This window comes from Macaca thibetana, chromosome 9 (genome assembly GCF_024542745.1).
Source record: "Macaca thibetana thibetana isolate TM-01 chromosome 9, ASM2454274v1, whole genome shotgun sequence".
Taxonomy (NCBI): domain Eukaryota; kingdom Metazoa; phylum Chordata; class Mammalia; order Primates; family Cercopithecidae; genus Macaca; species Macaca thibetana.
This window is the reverse complement of record NC_065586.1, coordinates 17696180-17716865: the sequence shown is the minus strand read 5'-3', so window position 1 is coordinate 17716865 and position 20686 is coordinate 17696180. Positions and strand designations below refer to the sequence as shown.

Below are 20686 nucleotides of genomic sequence, written 5' to 3'. Positions count from 1 at the left end.
CCAACCCATTTCTCACCACTCACTCCTTTCTAAGCAAGTAGGTCTTTTCCAACCCCTTAAATAATTCACTATGTCCACTCATTCCTCATATTCATCCTCCTCCTCTGGATGCCCTCCCACATCCAACTTTCCAAGCTCAGTGCAAATCAAGTTATCCTTACGAGACTTTCTCTGATTACTCCAAAGCATAGTGCTTTTCTAATAAACCTGAGTCCATAAACCACATGTACTGAAAGGCTGCTGAGTTCAAGGCACTGTGGTGGGCTGATGGGGCAGGGTGGAAAGGGACAGGTAAGAAGGATGAATCAAAAAGGGCATCTCCCTTACTGTCAGTATTGAGGGGGTTTTTTTGTTTTTGTTTTGTTTTTTCTTTTTTTAATAGAAAGACAGGGTCTTGCTATGTTGCTGAAGCTGGTTTCAAACTCCTGGCCTCAAGTGATCCACCTCAGCCTCCCAAGTAACGGAGACTACAGTCATGCATCACCATGCCCAGGTAATTTTTTTAAAATTTCCTGTAGAGACAGGGTCTCGCTGTGTTGCCCAGGCTGGTCTCAAACTCCTGGTCTCAAGCAATCTTCTTGCCTCAGCCTTCCAAGGCTGTGCCCAGTCACTACTAAGTTTTGATGATGCTCTTCTCTGGGATAATAAAGGACTAGTTGTGGGCCACATAAAATTTGGTGATTTGTTGTACAGTGGTTTATATCACTTTCTAATTTTTTCATGTACAACTATCTAGACTCCACAGTGGACTACAGAGTCCCTGAGGATGGAGGCAGTACCTGAGAACAAAGGCATGTACCTGCAGTAGCCTGGAAATAATGTTGGCTAACATGAAGAATTCAGGTAGGGAGGCTGGGCATGGTGGCTCATGTCTATAATCCAAGCACTTTGGGAGGCTGAGGCATGTGGATTGCCTGAGTCCGGGAGTTCGAGACCAGCTGGGCAACCTAGCAAATCCTGTCTCTACAAGAAATTTAAAAATTAGTCAGGTGTGGTGGTGCACACCTGTAGTCCCAGCTACTCAGGTGGCTGAGGTAGGAGGATCACTTGAGCCTGGGAGGTTGAGGCTAGAGTGAGCTATGGTCATGCCACTGCACTCCAATCTGGGTGACAGAGCAAGACCCTGTCTCAACAAAAACCTAAATATATATATTTATAAATATATATATGATGAAACCTAAATATATAGATATACATTTACCTATCTGAATTTCTTTTATATATATACACACACATACATATTTAAATATACCTATATATATTTAGGTTTCATTACATATATTTATAAATACATATATTTAGATTTTGTCTTTTATATATATAAATATATGTGTGTTTTGTCATATATGTGTGTATATATAAAAAAGAAATTCAGATAGGTAAATGTAGACCCATTAAACAAACCCATAGAGCGGACTCATGGATCACTATTAACCTGGAGGATTTCTAGTAAAACTAGGTTTAGTCAATCATACACTCTGTTATGAAATAGGTGACATCATTGCAATGGAAGTCAGTAGCATTATATCAATAGGTGAAGTCAGTAGCTGCATCAGGAGGACATCAGGGTGTCACTAAGATAATATCCAGGCATTAAAAATCCAGCCAGCATCCCAAGGAGACTTTCAAAAGAGTCAAAGGTCGAGAAATCATGGGATAGGAATGGCTGATGGAACTCTGCCCATTGGAGAAGAGAAAACTTAGCAGACTGAGATGTGGCATGGTTGAGATGGCAGAATGATGCCACTGCCTTCAAATGTTGCAAAAATTTAACACAGATACAGTAAGCTCAGAGAAGTCACCCCTGGAGACACAATTTGGGGAGCTGTCATCCTACAAGGGGCAGTTTACATTATGCAAGCTGATGGGAGTGCTCAAAAAGCAATAGAAATGGGGAATAGGCAGTGACGGGCACAGATCCTGGCCATGGAGAAAGAAAGGGCAGAGGAGGCAAAGTCTACAAAGTGGTTGGGAAAGAGAGCTACATAGTGATAGGTTTCGTTTCAACATAAGGGAATAAGGAAGGCTGTACTACGCAGAGCCACAGAAAGTAGTGAGTTCTCTGTAGAATCAGAGGTATTTGCATTGTGAGAAATCATTTTGTAGATGAACACTAAGAGTTCGCCCAGCTCCAGGATGCTGTGGAATAATGTCAATATTTGATTTACAAGCAAGGGGAAGAGGACATTTTTAAGGACTGGGGCTGAGATACAGAAAACTTCTTTTTTTTTTTTTTTTTTTTTTTTTTTTTGGAGACACAGTCTTACTCTGTTGCCCAGACTGGAGTACAGTGGCATGATCTCGGCTCACTGCAAACTCTGCCTCCTGGGTTCAAGCGATTCTCCTGCCTCAACCTCCTGAGTAGCTGGGACTACAGGCGCACACCACCACACTCAGCTAACTTTTGTATTTTTTAGTAGAGATGGGGTTCCACCATGTTGGCCAGGCTGGTCTTGAACTCCAGACCTCAACTGGTCCACCTGCCTTGGCCTCCCAAAGTGCTAGGATTACAGGTGTGAACCAGCATGCCTGGCCCAGAAAACTTTTTTGAAGAAGAGAATTACCCTATTGACAAGGATTGGGAGGGAACGCGTGGGGAGAAAAGAAACAAAAGGTAAGACCAGTGGGTGAAGGTTGCCAGAGTCCAAGCGTTAGTTAATGAAATGGTCTTCATTTTTTCCTTTAATAGAATTGATCAGGACAAATCAGGTCTGACACTGTATTTGAATATATGAAAATTTGGGGGACCACATCAGAAACTGAAGTTTTGATGGTCTGGAAATAAGGGCCTAATTGGGATGAGAGAAACAGTCATGGAGAACAAGGAGCTGACACAAGAGAGAGGAAGAGGAAGAATTACCACAATGTGGCGACTTCCTGCATAGGATGAGGAGAGAAAAGAAAAAGTAAACATAGTCCTGCTGGTTTATTGTGTGATATGGCGTCACTGGGTCTCCACCCAAATCTCATCTTGAACTGTAGCTCCCAGAATTCCCACATGTCATGGGAGGGACCTGGTGGGAGGTAATTGAATCATGGGGCGGGTCTTTTCTGTGCTGTTCTTGTGATAGTGAATAAGTCTCATGGATCTGACAGTTTTATAAAGGGGAGTTCCCGGGCGCGTGCACTCTTGCCTGCTGCCATGTAAGACATGACTTTGCTCCTTATTTGCCTTCAGCCATTATTGTGGGGCCTCCCCAGCGATGTGGAACTGTGAGTCCATCAAACCTCTTTCCTTTATAAACTACCCAGACTCAGGTATGTCTTTACTACCAGCATGAGAACAGACTAATACACTGGATTTAGTAGGGCAAGGAAGATAAAGCCTGCAGTCAACTATGACAAAATTATTTATCTTTTTCATGTATAATGCCTCAGACCAAACTGTAAAAGAAATATGGATAGCTTAAACTATATGAAAAATAAAAATTCTCCATATCAAAAACACCAAAGTAAAATTAAAAGACTAATGATAACTCTGAAACGTATGCTACATCAAATTCAACATCCTTATTGCTTGATGATCTTGTGCAATTAAAACAAATGAACATCCTTAATGTTTATAGAATTCATAAATCAGTAGCAAAAAAAAGGACATACCAACAGAAAAAGAGATCAAGGACAAAAATACATGATTTTTAGAAAATACAAATAGCCAATAAATCTATGAGAAAATGTTAAACACAATAGATAATAGATTCACTAACGGAAACTGGAATGTTCTGAGAAGTAAACTGGTAAGCAGCAGTGTTTAGTTAATGGGGTCTTACCAATTAATTATCTCTCAGAGGTGTTGAAAAGTGAGCTGCATTTCCTTCAGGTTAGCCCCTGTGTCCAGGAGTGCACAGATGTCACTAGTGCTGTGTGTTTCAGTTGTGGGGGCCAACGCGGAGCAATAAGGTGCTCAAGGCTCCCTTGGGGTAGTCTTGGCTCAACTGCTCATTGGCTCTGTGATCTTCTAACTCCTGTGCCTCAATTTCCTCATTTGTAAAGCGGAGACTATCATTGTTCTTGCATATCAAGATTAGAAAATCAACTAAAATAATACAGACAATGTGTCTAAAATTATGCTTGATACATAGCACTTGCTCAATAACTATTTGTTCTTACTTTACTGCAACTACAACAGCTACTACTACGATGATCACCACCACCACTACCTAAAGCAGATCAATAGCAAAATCTCATGGAATATATCAAAAACTTAAGCCAGGTAAAATGTTGCTCAAAATGGTGGGGTCTTTCAAACTTGCCCTGCCCAGGATTCCTGATGTGTTCATAGTCTGAATTGATCGTACTCAAAAGGACTCAAATGAATGCCCGAAATATAGCTCTAGGTCCCAAGACAGTTTGGGAATCTCCACAAATATTCTAGGATTATCCTGCTGCCAATGTACCTTCTCAATGAAGATCTGCTCCCGTTTCAGGCTAGCCTTGTATGTAGCTCAGTGTTATCACACATTTTCTGATATTCCAGGAAAAGAACCCTCTTATTTCCTGGAATACACAGTTTGGTGTGTCTATAAATAGCTTTCTTCATTCCCCCAAGCATCTCCCTTGTTATGAATTTTGGCAGGCATCCCTAGAATGGAGCCATAATTCCAGAAAAATCAGGAAGTGTTAACGAGAGAAGGGAAAGTACTGGATTAAAGTTCAGTCTCCAGTACATTTTAAGCTCTCTGAAATTGTTTCCTCCCTCACAAAATGGGAATTATGTCTGCTTGGTCAACTTTACAACACTGACATGTAGGCATAGCGAGAAAATGAAATGAAAAATGTAACACAATAAAACATAAATATGACATAAAATAAAACATAACAACTCTGTGAATGTAAAACATGTCTGAGATACTAATGATCTCACCCTATGGGTGTTCATTCTTCTCAAAGAATAAAAGAAACCTGCAAAATTCTCCAAAATTGAGGAATATTACTGACAGCATATATTTTCCTTCAGTTTTATTGTCACTTCTACCACTTTTCAGAGTCATTCTGGAGATTTAACATGATCACATTTTTAATGAAAACAGTAAATTCAGTCTGAGGTCATAACACTTATATTCATTGAATGATTACTACAGACCAGTTGCTACGCTAGGAACTTTACATGCATGATCTTACGAAGTTTCTTGAAACAGCACTCCAAAAAAGAAACCTAAGTTGTCTCTGTTTTGCCCAAGAAAAAATTAAGGCTCAAAGAATTCAGATAACTCACGTAAGGTTTCACGGTCAATGTCAAAGCTAGGATTTGAATCCAGGCCAGTTTTCTTTTACATATATTCCTGGGCACACCCTTTGCTGACTGATGACTCACTCCCTCCTGAAGACCAGCCTCACAGGGCTCATGACACCAGTCTGGACCTTCAGGGAAGCTCTCAGATGAGCCTCATCAACATCAAATCATGAATGTTCAGGGTCTATGAAATTGCACATAAACAACTATTTGACTATTTGACTCAACTATTTGACTCAAAAATACTTCATATGCTCAATCCTTACTTTCTCTAACAGCAATTATTTTTGCATTATCTTCATGTAGCAATCAAGATATGACGCTCCATATATTACGCCATGTATTATAAGAGCCAAATACACCTCTGGGTGAAATGTATGTTAATGACGTTAAAAGCATTGCATTTTCTGGCTGGACGTGGCGGCTCACGCCTGTAATCCCAGCACTCTGGGAGACCAAAGTGGGTGGATCACTTGAGGTCAGGAGTTGGAGACCAGCCTGGCCAACATGGTGAAACTCCGTCTCTACTAAAAATAAAAAAAATTAGCCAGGCATGGTGGCGCACGCCAATAATCCCAGTTACTTGGGGGGCTGAGATGAGACCACAGCTTGAACCCCGGAGGTGGAGGTTGCAGTGAGCTGAGATCATGACACCGCACTCCAGCCTGGGCAACAGAGTGAGACTCCATCTCAAAAAACACAAAAAACAAACAAACAAAAAAAACCACATTGCATTTCTCTTGAAACACACTTGGCATTCAAAGTCAGAAAAAATAAAGGAAAAGAAAGTTGCATGACATAGAGAAAATTGCATGGAATTAGACCCAGGCTCACAAATCCTAGCTCCCCCATTATGTAGCCTTTTTTTTTTTTTTTTTTTTTTTTGAGACAGGGTTTTCCTCTGTCACCCAGGCTAGAGTGCAGTGGCATGATCTCAACACACTGCAGCCTTAATCTCCTGGGCTCAAGTGATCCTCCCCTTTAGCTCCCAGAGCAGCTGAGACTACAGGCACGCACCACCATGCCTGGTTAATTTTTTAATTTCTTTGTAGAGATAGGGTCTCACTACATTGCCTAGGCTGGTCTTAAACTCCTGCGCTCAAGCGATCCTCACACCTCAGCCTCTCAAAGTCTTGAAATTACAGGCATGAGCTACCATGCCTGGCTCCACCTGCTAGCTTTATCGGTTGACAAAGTTAATCACTTCAAGTTCCAGTGTCTTTGTCTGTAAAATGAGAACACTAGCATCTACACTTCACTGAGTTGTTGTAAAGTTTAAACTCAATAGTACAGAAAGTGTAAAGTTCCTAGAACAGTGCTCAGTAACTATTTTCTCTTCTGTGCCAGTAAAAGATAACTATATGATAATGCTCACCAATGTGGCCAGAAGGAAACTGTGGCCAGTTTCAGTTTCACTGAAATTACAGATAACCTGTCCACTGTCTAAACACTATTTAAAACACGTGTAGCCAGCCACACCCGCAAACAGAAACTAAAGACTGGAAGTGTATTTCCCAAAAGACATCACTGAGAGATATAGTTACGACAAAACACTTTAGCACAAGGGAGGTACCTGAGCCAGATGTACAAAATGAAATCTGAGCAGACACCAGAGGTGACTAATATACCACATGCACTGAGGGGCAAAAACGAAAGCCTACTCTGTTCCTTAATCTCAATTGCCCCAGGAGAATGGGACCTTGTCCTTCACAGAGGCAGTCTGGGACAGTGGCTAGAAGTATCCATTACGGAGTCAGATAGACCTAGGTCCAAAGTCTGCCTCTTCCACTCTCTCTAGTTCACTGACTTCGGGAGAGTTGCCGAACCTCTCCGATCGGCAATTTTCTCTTGGGAATAATAACGAAAAACTCAAACATTCTACTTCAGGCCAGGCACAGTGGCTCATGCCTATAATCCCAGCACTTTGGGAGGCTGAGGCAGGCAGATCACTTGAGGTCAGGAGTTCAAGACCAGCCAGGCCAACATGGGGAAAACCTGTCTCTAAAAAAGAAAAACAAACAAACAAACAAACAAATTACTCAGGTGTGGTCGTGCACACCTGTAATCACCGCTACTCAGGAGCCCGAGGCAAGAGAGTTGTGTGAACCTGGGAGGCAGAGGTTGCAGTGAGCCGAGATCACTCCTCTGCACTCCAGCCTGAGCAACAGAGCTAGACTCCATCTCACAAAAAAAAAAAAAAGTCTACTTTATAATGTGAAGCAGATATTTCTCTCTCTTTTTGTTTTTCAGAGTTGGGGGTCTCAGTCTGTCACCCAGGCTGGAGTGCAGTGGCACAATCATAGATCACTGCAGGCTCAAACTCCTGGGCTCAAGTCATCCTCTTGAATAGCTGGGACTACAGGCGTGCACCACCACGTCCTGCTGATTTTGTAATATTTTGTAGAGTCGAGGTCTCACTATATTGCCCAGGCTGGTCTCTAACTCCGGGCTTCAATCAATCCTCCCACCTTGGCCTCCCAAAGTGTTGGGATTATGAGGTGGTATTTCTGTACCACCTCATATCAGTACTTACATGGGACATAATCAATGACCTGTAAAGAATCAATTATAGCCTAATAATAACAGTAAGTTATATGTGAAAGTTTGCTGCCTAAATGACATTCAGAATCTAGAATCCTAGAGATTTCAGTCAATGTGGAAACAAACAACCAAAACACAAAAAAACCCAAGAGCTTCTTCCTGGGCTGTGGCGGGCCAGTTTCCCATTGGTTTATTCCTGTTGTCAGTTGAACCTTCTACCATTCCTTTAAAAATTCCAACCCAGCCAGGAGTCTTGGATGGTCAAAGCCATCCCTACAGGGTGTGAGAGGTGGAGGGTCAAGCCCAGCTCCAAGCTATCTCTTTGGTGACCCTCGGGCTCTGGTCAAGGTTTGGAAAGCCCCTAAACCCTACTGATAAAAGCACTGCCTACAACAAAATGCTTTATTTCCGGAAACCCCTTAAGACCCCTGCTCTTGGGGAAAGTCTCCTGGTGAGGTTCGCAGAAGCGGCCACATCCAGGAGCCGTACCTAAAGAGAACACCATGAACTCCACATGTCAGCTCTCCCTCAGCATCCTCCCAGCCTCAGCAATGGGATTTCTAGCTCTCTTGCAGAGTCTATTATTCTTACATTTCTGCCCTTGCGTATGAGCAAATTCCCAGTGCCTCACTTTTCACATGTGTTCTATGTTGTTCGCTTTCAAAATAAACTATCAGCCGGGAGCAGTGGCTCATGCCTATAATCCCAGTACTTTGGGAGGCTGAGGCAGGCGGATCACCTAAGGTCAGGAGTTCAAAGCCAGCATGGCCAACATGGTGAAACCCTGTCTGTACTAAAAATAAAAATAAAATAAAATAAAATAAAATAAGCCAGGAGGCCGGGCGCGGTGGCTCAAGCCTGTAATCCCAGCACTTTGGGAGGCCGAGACGGGCGGATCACGAGGTCAGGAGATCGAGACCATCCTGGCTGACACAGTGAAACCCCGTCTCTACTAAAAAATACAAAAAACTAGCTGGGCGAGGTGGCGGGCGCCTGTAGTCCCAGCTGCTCGGGAGGCTGAGACAGGAGAACAGCGTGGGCCCGGGAGGCGGAGCTTGCAGTGAGCTGAGATCCGGCCACTGCACTCCAGCCTGGGCGACAGAGAGAGACTCTGTCTCAAAAAAAAAAAATAAATAAGCCAGGAGTGGTGGCAGACCCCTGTAATCCCAGCTACTCAGGAGGCTGAGGCAGGAGAATCGCTTGAACCCAGGAGGCGGAGGTTGCAGTGAGCTGAGATTGTGCCACTGCACTGCAGCCTGGGCAATAAGAGTGAAACTCTGTCAAATAAATAAATAAATAAAACATCAGTATGAAAGAAAAATTAACTTATCAAAGAAAACGGAGAAGCCCAAGATGAGTAAGAATCAGATCTGAAGATCTAAAAGGAAAAACACATTGATATCAGAGACTATTTTGTCCTCAATACCCTTAATGTGGATCAGTACACCCATTAGCTGATCTGCTAGTTAAATCAACATTCCATCCTGATTTATTTAAAATATCTCTGTATTGTTATTGAAGTACTTTCCTCCCCTACAAGGGTAATAGAATTTACCAACATAGTAAATTATTCTAAGTAGGCCAGCTTTGGTGGCTCATGCCTGTAATCTCAGCACTTTGGGAGGCCAAGACGAGTGAACTGTTTGAGCCCAGGAGTTTGGAACCAGTCTGAGCAACACGGCAAAACCTCATCTTTATAAAAAACAAACAAAAAAATTAGCCCGGTGTGGTGGTACACACCTGTAGTCCCAGCTACTCAGGAGGTCGAGGTGGGAGGATCACCTGAGCCCCCTGGGGATGTCGAGGCTGCAGTGAGCAATGATCAAGCCATTGCACTCCAACCTGGGCAACAGAGCCACATCCTGTCTCAAAATAAAGAAATAAGTAAATAAAAAGTCTAAAGGAACCAGTTGTTTTAAAAATCTTAGTTAATAGTCAAAGTATGCCTTAGGCCTGCAAAATGCAATGTAAATAATTAAAAATAGACTTACTTTCAGTTTTATGCAAAATTAAAATTCTACATTACCATCTTCTGATTATGACTTGTGTAAGCGCACTCTGATGAGTTTATGTAGTCTAGTGTACAGGAGAATTAGGTCCAACATTTACTACTGAGAATAGCATGAACTGGCATAAACTCCAGTCTTACCCATCTCATATGTTATTATCACTCAGTATAAATGACTGTAGAAAAATAATAGAAGATACCATAATATCCATACGTTTACAGAAGCAGTAATTGTAGCCTCCCATTAATGTCACATTCTATCCTTATGCTCTGCTCACATCCTTACCCACCGTATGTTAGAAATATCTTTCAGCAATACTTATACACTGTTAGTGGGAGTCTAAATTAGTTTAACCATTGTGGAAGACAGTGTGGTGATTCCTCAAAGACCTAAAGACAGAAATACCATTTGACCCAGCAATTTCAGTACTGTGTATATACCCAAAGAAATATAAGTCATTCTATTATACAGACACATGCATCCGTATGTTCATTGCAGTACTACTCACGATGCCAAAGACATGAAATCGACCTAAATGTTCATCAGTGATAGAAGAATGGATAAAGAAAATGTGGTATATATACTCCATCGAATACTATGCAACCATGAAAAAGAACAAGATCATGTCCTTTGCAGGGACATGGGTGGAGCTAGAGGCCATTATCTTTAGCAAACTAACACAGGAACAGAGAGCCAAATACCCCATGTTCTCATTTATAAGTGGGAGCTAAATGATGAGAACACATGCGCACACAGAGGGGAACAACACACACCAGGGCCTTTCAGAGGGTGAATAGTGGGAGAAGGGAGAGGATCGGGAAAAACAACTGATAGGTACTGGGCTTAATACCTGGGTGATGAAATAATCTGTACAACAAATCCCCATGACATAAGTTTACCTGTATAACAAACCTGCACTTAAAAGTTAAAAGTTAACAGACAAACAAACAAACGTACCTTTGAAAGCATCACGGGGATTCCCTGCTAAAGAATTCTTTTATGGGCCAGGCATGGTGGCTCACTCCTGTAATCCTAGCACTTTGGGAGGCCGAGGTGGGTGGATCATTTGAAGTCAGGAGTTCGAGGCCAGCCTGGCCAACATGGAAACCCCATCTCTACTAAAAGTACAAAAATTAGCTGGGCATGGTAGTGCATGCCTGGGAAAGAATCTGTACAAACAAACCCCTAATGACACAAGTTAACCTATGTAACAAACCTGCGCTTGTACCCCTGAACTTAAAATAAAAGTTAAAACAAACAACAAACAAATGTATCTTTGAAAACATCACAGGGATTCCCTACTAAAGAATTCTTTTATAGGCCAGGCATGGTGGCTCACTCCTGTAATCCTAGCACTCTGGGAACCTGAGGCAGGCAGATCACTTGAGGTCAGGAGTTCAAGACCAGCCTGACCAACATGGCGAAAACCCATCTCTATTAAAAATACAAAAATAAGCTGGGCGTGGTGGTACGCAACTATAATCCTAGCTACTCAGGAGGCTGAGGCAGGAGAATCACTTGAACCAGGGAGGCGGAGGTTGCAGTGAGCCAAGATTGCCCTACTGTACTCCAGCCTAGGTGACAGAGCAAAACTCCATATCAAAAAAAAAAATTCTTTTACTTACCATCCTTTAATTTTTCTGTAAATATAACATTTCTTGTGCAGGAGAACTTTTACAGGAACCCAGATCAGTAGAGTCACTAACGCAACATAGGCAATAGCACAGGAGACGATCAGCCAGTAGGGTGTGTTATCAGATCTAGCCATTGCTCCCTGGTAGGCGGTGGCAAACTGTTCCGTGATCACCAGTGTGGGGATGGAGAAAGCAGCAAACTCTAGGAGCTCAAAAACCACGAACTTAATGAGCCTTCCAGAAGCCATCCCGAGGAAAGGCAAGCTGCCAAGGACCTGGGACTCCCTCTTTGACTGTGGGCAGCATACGGACCCACAGATACTGAACTGGGATCAAGTTCCTTGTCCTCGGATCGCTAACCAGTGACTTTTTTTTCTTTTATTGACCCTCACATGGTTCAATGATCTCCTAACTTAACAACCGTGGTCTCTTAAAGGAACAGGGCCATTGTGGAAGTGATCACTCAACATATTTGCACATCCGTTATTAGAAGTCAAATGAACTTTAGAGCATGCCTGGGAGCACGGGTAAAAGCAGGGTTTTAAAAAGGTGTTTATTGCTTATATTTGTGTAATAGTCAACTCTTGTTAAGTAAAACTGCTGGAATAATATAATTTTAGAGTTAAAGGGGAATAGATAGAATCCAACTCTCTATTTTCACATAAAAGCAAATTCAGGCAAAGGGAGATACTCACACCCAAGTCTTCATCTTGGAAAACCACCCCTCCCTTTCAAGTGCTTGAAAAGGGAGTTTGAATTCACTTTATCAACTTTCTAACCAGGATTCTCCCTAATACTTAAGATATTCGTTCATTATTGTGCATTAGTTGCCATATAACACAAATTAATGCTATTTTTGTTTTGCTGCCCAGCAAACTGAAATGATGACATTAGAAGCCTGTTATCAGGATTTACACATTAATAGCTATCTGTGACTGGCTTAAACGCATATCAAATATTTAAAGGATGACAATTGTCTCCATGAATATCCTTCCTTCGAAAAACATACTTAAGACCGGGCACGGTGGCTCACACCTGTAATCTCAGCACTTTGGGAGGCCGAAGCGGGCAGATCACCTGAGGTCAGGAGTTCAAGACCAGCCTGGCCAACATGGTGAAATCCTGTCTCTACTAAAAAATACAAAAACTAAGGCCAGACACAGTGGCTCACGCCTGTAATCCCAACACTCTGGGAGGCTGAGGCAGGCAGATCACCTGAGGTCAGGAGTTTGAGATCAGCCTGACCAACATGGTGAAACCCCATCTGTACAAAAAAAAAAAAAAAATAGACAGGTGTGGTGGTGCATGCCTGTAATCCCAGCTACTTGGGAGGCTGAGGCAGGAGAATCACTTCAACCTAGGAGGCTGAGGTTGCAATGAGCCAAGATCATGCCACTGCACGCCAGTCTGGGTGACAGAGCAAGACACCTTCTCAAAAAAAAAACCAAAAGCATATTTGAGCACTTACAATGAGCATTTTAGTATGTGTGGGGGTATGAAGATGAATGAATGACAGAAGTTCCTGTTCTGAAAATGCTTGAGGTCCAATGGAGGCGATAAACTGAGGAACCACAACAAAAATAACCGAGGTCAGAAGACTGTAAACGAAGTGCTACAGGGACACAGGTGAACTGCACCTTGCTCCACCTTGGGGTTGTGGGAAGAGGATGGGCACATAAGCACGGTCAGGATGGACAGGGGCACTGTGGTGTTGGTGACATTTCAGACGCAGCCAAGGAGGCTGCAGTGGTTAGTGAGAATCTGGTGTGGCACAGCAGGAAACAGGAGGAGGCAATATTAGAAAAATAGTTTGGGGAGCCATTTGGGGTGGCTCATACCTGTAACCCCAGCACTTTAGGAGGCCAAGGTGGCTTGATAGCTTGAGGAGGCCAGGAGTTTGAGACCAGCCTGGGCAACATGGTGAAACCTCTTCTCTACAAAAAATACAAAAAATTAGCCAGGCACAGGGTCTCATGCCTATGGTCTCAGTGACTCCGGAGGCTGAGGTGGGAGGATTGCTTGAGCCTGGAAGGTTGAAGCTGCAGTGAACTGTGATCGTGCCACGGCACTCCAGCCTGAGCAACAGAGCGAGACCCTACCTCGAAACAACAGCAACAAAATAGGTTGCGGTAAGAATGTCGTGTCCCATTAAGGATTTGCGGGGGGCAGGGGGCGTAGCCAGCAGTGAAAAAGCAAAGTTTTCTGAACACAGCAGTCCTTTGGTCATCTGGAAAGGAGGCTCGATGCTGATGTGGAGGAAGGACAGAGCAGTGCTACCCTGGAGGCAGGAGGCCAGCTGGGAACCAGAGAGGAGCCTGGGCTAGAGGTAAGAGCCCCCCAGCCAACACAAATGGAGCGGGAGTGATGAAGCGGGGTCACACCAGCAGACATTGAGCCCCGTCCCTTCTGTGGCCTTTCTTGTGCCTGCTGTCACACTGATGCAGACCCATATTTCTCTAGGCTTCTCTCTCTCAAGGTCCTCGGCAGAAGGGGCCCTGGGCTGCTGGAGTTCCAGGGTGCATCGGAGGCTCCTGGTGTGGCTCTGAGGATTGATGCTTTCTGCCCTACCACTGCCAGACAATTAGTCAGCTGGTTCTTCAAGCCATCTAGTTATTTTATTTGAACTTGGATTTTGAATCCATTGAAGTTTAGCAGAAATTCTTTCAAGCCAAAGAAGAGACTTGGAAGAACAGTGATAAAATATGAAAGGATGGGGTGGAGGCCCATCTGAGCAGCAGTTCTGTCGTCAACTACTTTTTTTTTTTTTGAGGTGGAGTCTCGCTCTGTCACCCAGGCTGGAGTGCAATGGCGTGATCTCAGCTCACTGCAACCTCCACCTCCCAGGTTCAAGCAATTCTCCTGACTCAGCCTCCCAAGTAGCTGGGACTTCAGACGTGCGCCACCACGCCTGGCTAATTTTTGTATTTTTAGTAGAGACGGGGTTTTGCTATGTTGCCTAGACTGGTCTTGAACTCCTGACCTCAGATGATCCATCTGCCTTGGCCTCCCAAAGTGCTGGGATTACAGGTGTGAGCCACTGCACCCAGTTGCCAACTACTTCTAATAACTTACCATTGACATCAATGGTCAGTATCATTCCTGATGAAAATGCCTATTTAAATGATACTGGATATGAATTATATTTTAACCTCCTAACACTCCATCTTGAGTCACTAGCGCTCTGTTGAATCATAACATCAGCGACACAGTTTGTGTATGAATAGGAATTATTGAGCATTTGAAGAGTTATTGAATAGCTTGACTCTTGAGAAAGAAATCTCTTACCCGGGTCTATAATTCCATTTTGAATGCTCAATTTTTATTTCCATTTAGAAGAATTTAAAACTGACACTAGCTTTCTATTTCTCACCTGTGACTTTCCTCTGGTTCATAATCTTCCTCCACCTTTATTTTTTAATTTTTTGAGACAGAGTCTCGCTCTGTTGCCCAGGCTGGAGTGCAGTGGTACCATCTTGGCTCACTGCAACCTCTGTCTCCTGGGTTCAAGTGATTCTCCTGCCTCAGTCTCCCTAATAGCTGGGACTACAAGCACCCACCACTACACCTGGCTAATTTTTGTATTTTTAGTAGAGATGAGGTTTCCCCCTATTAGCCAGGCTGGTCTCAAACTCCTGGCCTCAAGTGATCCACCTATCTCGGCCTCCCAAAGTGCTGGGATTACAGGCGTGAGCCACTGCTTCCGGTCACCTTTACCTTTAAAGATGACCCCAAGAGTGTTAGCATTCATGTGACATGACCTGTGACCAGTGTTTTCTACCTCCTGGAATGCTCTGGTCACTGGCTGTGGTTTCTTTAGGAGAAAGGCTGTGATTCTCGCTTTCTGCCTGCCACGAGCCCAACTCCATGTAAAGAAACAATTGAGTGTGTCCACATTGTCCTTTGAACACTTCCTGCGTGCAGATCCTGGCCGTCCCTGTTAACTTACGCTCTGCTTAGGAATTTAACACAAGTGCCCCGCGAAGACCCGAGGACGTTGTTGGAGTAAGTACACTGGGCAAGTTAGGGCTAGGAAGGGTGACCTACCCACAGTCCATCTCCCTTCTCCAGCCACATCTTCTTGAATGAATGGGTCCTGGGCCATAGAGTGTCCAGCCATCTAAGTGTAGCCTGGCACAAGCCAGGTCAATTGGATTCTCACCCTTAGGAATTTGAACTCAGAAACATGGGGAGAATTTGGTAAGTGGAGCAAAAGAAGGTCATGAGTTTGAGTCAGAATTAGAGCAAGCCAAACTCTACGGGCTGGAACCTCCACTCCTGGCATGTTGTCAATTCTATCTGATGAATGAACAAATAGAAGCCAGGCAGTGAGGGAATAGAAGAGTGAGTTGAGCAAGGAACCTGGGAGTGAGAAGGCTAGGACAGATCAACAGGGAGAAGCAATCGTACCAAGAAAGACCAGTCTTTACAGGCGCCTGAGCTGTTGAACCTTCCAGCTCACATGTGTCCTTACAAAAGGTGGTCTTTGTTCTTTGCAAGAGAAAGGGCTTGAGAATAAGACAAAGGAGTGTGTTTGTGAGCAGAGGCCAAATACCACTCAGAAACCCCATGGAAAATCACCAGAAAATACAGGAGAAAGGATGGAAAAAACTCAGAGTTAATCAGAGAAGGCTTCTCAGAGGAGGGAAGCTTTGTATCGCTCTTTCTGTTGACTCAAAGCGGTAGCTGTATACCGCTACAGCAATTTTCTCTGCATAGTATAATAATATTTCCTTTGAAAAATTGTTCTGGCTGGCTGCAGTGACTCACACCTACAATCCTAGCATTATGGGAGGCCAAGGTGAGAGGATTGCTTGAGGCCAGGAGTTTGAGACAAGCTTGGGCAACATGGCAAAACCTTGTCTCCACAAAAAAAAAAAAAAAAAAAAAAAAAAAAAAAAAATTAAAAATTTAGCCAGGCATTGTGGCATGCACCTGTAGTCCCAGCTATTCGGGTGGGAGGATTGCTTGAGCCCAGGAGTTCAAGGCTGCAGTGCACTTTGATTACACCTGTGAACAGCAAATACATTCTAGCCTGTGGTAACAGAACAAAACCCTGCCTCTAAAAATAATAATGATTTTTGTCAAGGAAAAGTAGTTCTAAGAATGTTTATGATGTAGTAAGACAGGGAAGAGGATGGGAGAGAGAAGCAAGTTGTAGATACTATGTCTAACAACATGAATGGTACAATCTTTTTGCTTTCAAATATTGTAGTTGTAGGTTTCTACGTAAATTTTAAAATCCAGGAAGATACTTGTCAAACTGTTCACAGCGCTGTCCCTGGAGAATGGGTGAAGTGGGGTGGAGGGAGTTTAATAACAATTTTGTGCGTGTTTTTTTTTTTAATCTTTCCTCCACCAGTTTGCTTTCCCTTACTTTACAGAAGCCAAATAATCTGGCGTGAACCCGGGAGGTGGAGCTTGCAGTGAGCCGAGATCACGCCACTTCACTCCAGCCTGGGCGACAGAGTGAGACTCCGTCTCAAAAAAAAAAAAAAAAAAAGGAAGCCAAATAATCAAACTGCCCTTCAATTATTCTTTTAATGGTAGTACTTAAGAGCAGTGAAATAGTCAAGAGGCAAGCAGAAGACAGCAGACAGGCTTGAACCACTGTTTTCTGGCTGGGCCTTTGGGTAGAATTGGATTGTCCTCTCCTGCTTTCATAGGAAAAGGCTGAAAAGGGAAGCTTCATCCTTCCACAGACACTTGTTTTCTCTTCTGCTCCTCTGTGCAACCTTTCCTAACTCTCCTTTTCCAAGCAGAATTAAGTCCTCCTTCCTTTCTCAAAACACCTTTTTTTTGAGACAGAGTCTTGCTCTGCCACCCAGGCTGGAGTGGAGTGGCACAATCTCGGCTCACTGCAACCTCTGCCTCCCGAGTTCAAGGGATTCTCCTGCCTTGGCCTCCTGAATAGCTAGGATTATAGACATCCTTCACTATGCCCAGCTAATTTTTATACTTTAGTAGAGACGGGGTTTCGCCATGTTGGCTAGGCTGGTCTTGAACTCCTGACCTCAGGTGATCCACCCGCCTTGGCCTCCCAAAGCGCTGGGATTACAGGCGTGAGTCACTGTGCCCAGCCTCAAAACATCTTTCAGATGCTTGTAGGGTAGCACAAATGATAAAAATGTTCTTATATCATTCACTTACACACTGGGTCCCCTACAAAACCCTGAGCTCCTGGAAGGCAGAGAGCATCTGCTTTTCATCTGTGTCTCCTCATTTCTCAGCACAGTGTCAAGTGCACAACAGTCCGTTAATATGTATTCCTGGAAAAAAGGAAAGCACAAATGAAGTATAAGAGAAGTGAAGGCGGCCAGGCACAGTGGCTCATGCCTGTAATCCCAGCACTTTGGGAGGCTGAGGTGGGCAGATCGCTTGAGCCCAGGAGTTTGAGACCAACCTGGGCAACATGGCAAAACCCCATCTCTATGAAAAATACAAAAATTATCTGGGCATAGAGGTACACACCTGTATTCCCAGCTACTCACGAGGCTGAAGAGGAAGGATCGCTTGAAACTAGGAGGTTGAGCTATGACTGTGCCACTGCACTCCAAACCTGGGCAACAGAGTGAGACCCTGTCCTCCTCCCAACTCAAAAAGAGAGAGAGAAGTGGTGCGTTACGAATAAAAATTAGAAAAAAAAAAATTTAAAGAAACAAGAATACAGCAGAGGAAAAAAAAAAAAGAGAGAGAGAGAGAGAAGTAGGCAGCAGAAGGAATGTGCAGGGATTTGATCATGGCTAACTCTTTTTTTATGCCAAGGGAGAGTCAGCTGTGTCCCACGCTGACATTTCAGAAGGAGAAATCATATTCTATGAGTCTCAATTCAATCTACTCACTCAGTCTACAGGCTTCAATTTCCTCTCTCGCTCCTCCTTACCCTTGCAATGCTTGGCTCCAAATAAAGCTACCAGATCTCTTTCTCCATAGCCTGGCTCCTTGGGGTCTCAAGGTAAAAGAGAAAAGACAAAGTCCCCGTGGATTGCAGAATTGATTAATCTCGTGATGCCTGTTGAAAAAGACTATGACCCTTTCCAAGCCTTCCCCATAGCTTCATAGATGTGAATGCTACAATATTTCCCCAGCCTTCTCCAATCTGTGGGCCCTCAGAAAATGCACACGCCCTAATGGGTTTGCACCATTAATGAAGGAGACTGGAGAGGACTGTCTGGTATTTGACTGACCCGAGGCATAGCCTTCAATTATTTCGGAGTCTTCAGCCCTTTTGAGGTGTCATTTGCCTGAATTTTACAGAAAGGATCAGGAGGCAGTGAATGTTCCTTCATGAGGGACAGAGCAACTAGTGAGCTTGGCAAAGAAAAAGAAAGCTACTATGCCAACACTAAGCCACCGGGAGGAAATAATCCCAGACCCCTGACTTGCAGACAAAGACAACGGGAGATGAAAGAGGGTTTAAGATCACCTACCTACCCTTCAGCTGGGACCCGTTTACTCCAATCCTGATTCCTGCCCTTCTAAGTCCTCTGATGAGTGTGCCATGCAGTTGCACTGAGGTAACTGGAAAAGACACAGAAGGGGACATTTTCAAACCACCCAGATTCTTTACTTGGATTAACCCAGTACTGATTCAAGGAACTCTGCGCCTTAGTTTGCTCTTTAATGCTGGGTTTAACAACTTCCTGGTAGGAAACAGATTTGGGTTTCTGAAGCTGGATCCGTGGTGAAAAGACTGAGCCTTGTGGTTAGAGTTCACTTCCATGTACGAGTGTTGATGCAGTGTTTTTTATTTTAGTAAGCAGAAGATATCATTCTGTTCAGGGGAACACCTGTTCTCCACACTTCCAACTGTCACTTCCTTCCTGCAGGCAGGAAGTCAAAAATCGAGTCTCTAAAATTGTTAGGAAGATCATTTGTAATCTCAAGGTTTGCTCATTGTTTTCGGCGTAGGGTCTGTGAAACACAATGTGCAAACTGCCAGGAATGTTCTGGCATATCCGTGGTTTGTTTCCTGTGATCTTATGATGTGCAAAAAGGCAGGAGCTAGTGGAGTGAAACTGCCCTTGGGATGGAGCTGAATGTACATAGAGCCTAGGGAAGAAGTGAAAGTAGGTTCCGGGGCCTGGTTTACTGTTCATTTAATAAAATTTCCACAGAGTTGCTGATCACCGTACGCAGGCGTGACCAAGTAAATCATTTGAAGTGAATTTAGTAAGATGATGTCACTATCCAATATAAGCCCCCTTGACCAATTTTATGCTATCATAGTCCAGATTATGCTAAATATATACTATAGGAAAAAGTATTATTTCATCTGTTTGGCTATCAAATAAGCAACTTTGTAAAAGCAAAGATGACAGCGTATTCACTTTTGTGCCCTTTTATAACTGGTGACTTTTTTTTTTTTTTTTTTTGAGACGGAGTTTCGCTCTGTCTCCCAGGATGGAGTGCCAAAAAGCTCCGCCTCCCGAGTTCACGCCATTCTCCTGACTCAGCCTCCTGAGTAGCTGGGACTACAGGCACCTGCCACCAAGTCCAGCTAATTTTTTGTATTTTTAGTAGAGACAGGGTTTCACCGTGTTAGCCAGGATGGTCTTGATCTCCTGACCTCGTGATCTGCCCACCTCGGCCTCCCAAAGTGCTGGGATTACAGGCGTGAGCCACCGCACCCGGCTGACTCTGTTCTTGAAATTAACAAAATGTATAGGAAATCCTTAAAAAAAAATTACGCTCCCTTAAAATGTCATTCCACTAAAATTTCCCAGATCCTAAAAGAGAAAGAAAGTGAATTAAAATTTCCCACTCCACTATGTAGTCATCACACACATTGTGGTGTGGTAATGTGTAAATGAGCTAGAAATGTTTTTAAAACTGTATTAAAGGAAAAAAGGAAGTCACCTCACTGTTTGCAACAATTCTCAAATTTTATTTTTCAAGGGACTAAAACACGTGAGCCTTTTGGTATTGCAGAGTAACAAATTTAAGCAGAAAAAGTGTAGGTACAGGCCTAATCAATTAGCATAAATTCATCCCAAAGTTCACAAGGATGCTTTAACCTAAATTTCCCACATCTTCACTGTTGAGGATTTGATAAGTTTACAACTCTCCAATTCTTCCTTAGGTAAGTTAAAATATCTTGAAATAACTATTAGTAGTCCTGCCCACCATATATTCACAAAATAACAACAATGTTCATTGTGCAGTTAATGTGATCACTGTAGATAAAAGTTAAAATAAAATTTCTAGCCGGGCGCAGTGGCTCATGCCTGTAATTCCAGCATTTTGGGAGGCCAAGGAGGGCGGATCACCTG

At 43.4% G+C, this 20686-nt stretch overlaps 2 protein-coding genes across 2 annotated transcripts in view; one reads left to right on the top strand and one right to left on the bottom strand.

The window, feature by feature from the left end:
- TMEM236 (transmembrane protein 236) overlaps nucleotides 1-11731 on the bottom strand; it is a 47328-nt gene extending 35597 nt beyond the window's left edge. Inside the window, exon 1 of the mRNA XM_050805421.1 lies at nucleotides 11409-11731. Coding sequence (XP_050661378.1) covers nucleotides 11409-11665 — 257 coding nt within the window. The 5' untranslated portion in view covers nucleotides 11666-11731. The remainder of the gene's footprint in view (nucleotides 1-11408) is intronic.
- TRDMT1 (tRNA aspartic acid methyltransferase 1) overlaps nucleotides 1-20686 on the top strand; it is a 687969-nt gene that overhangs the window by 56722 nt on the left and 610561 nt on the right. The window lies entirely within an intron of this gene.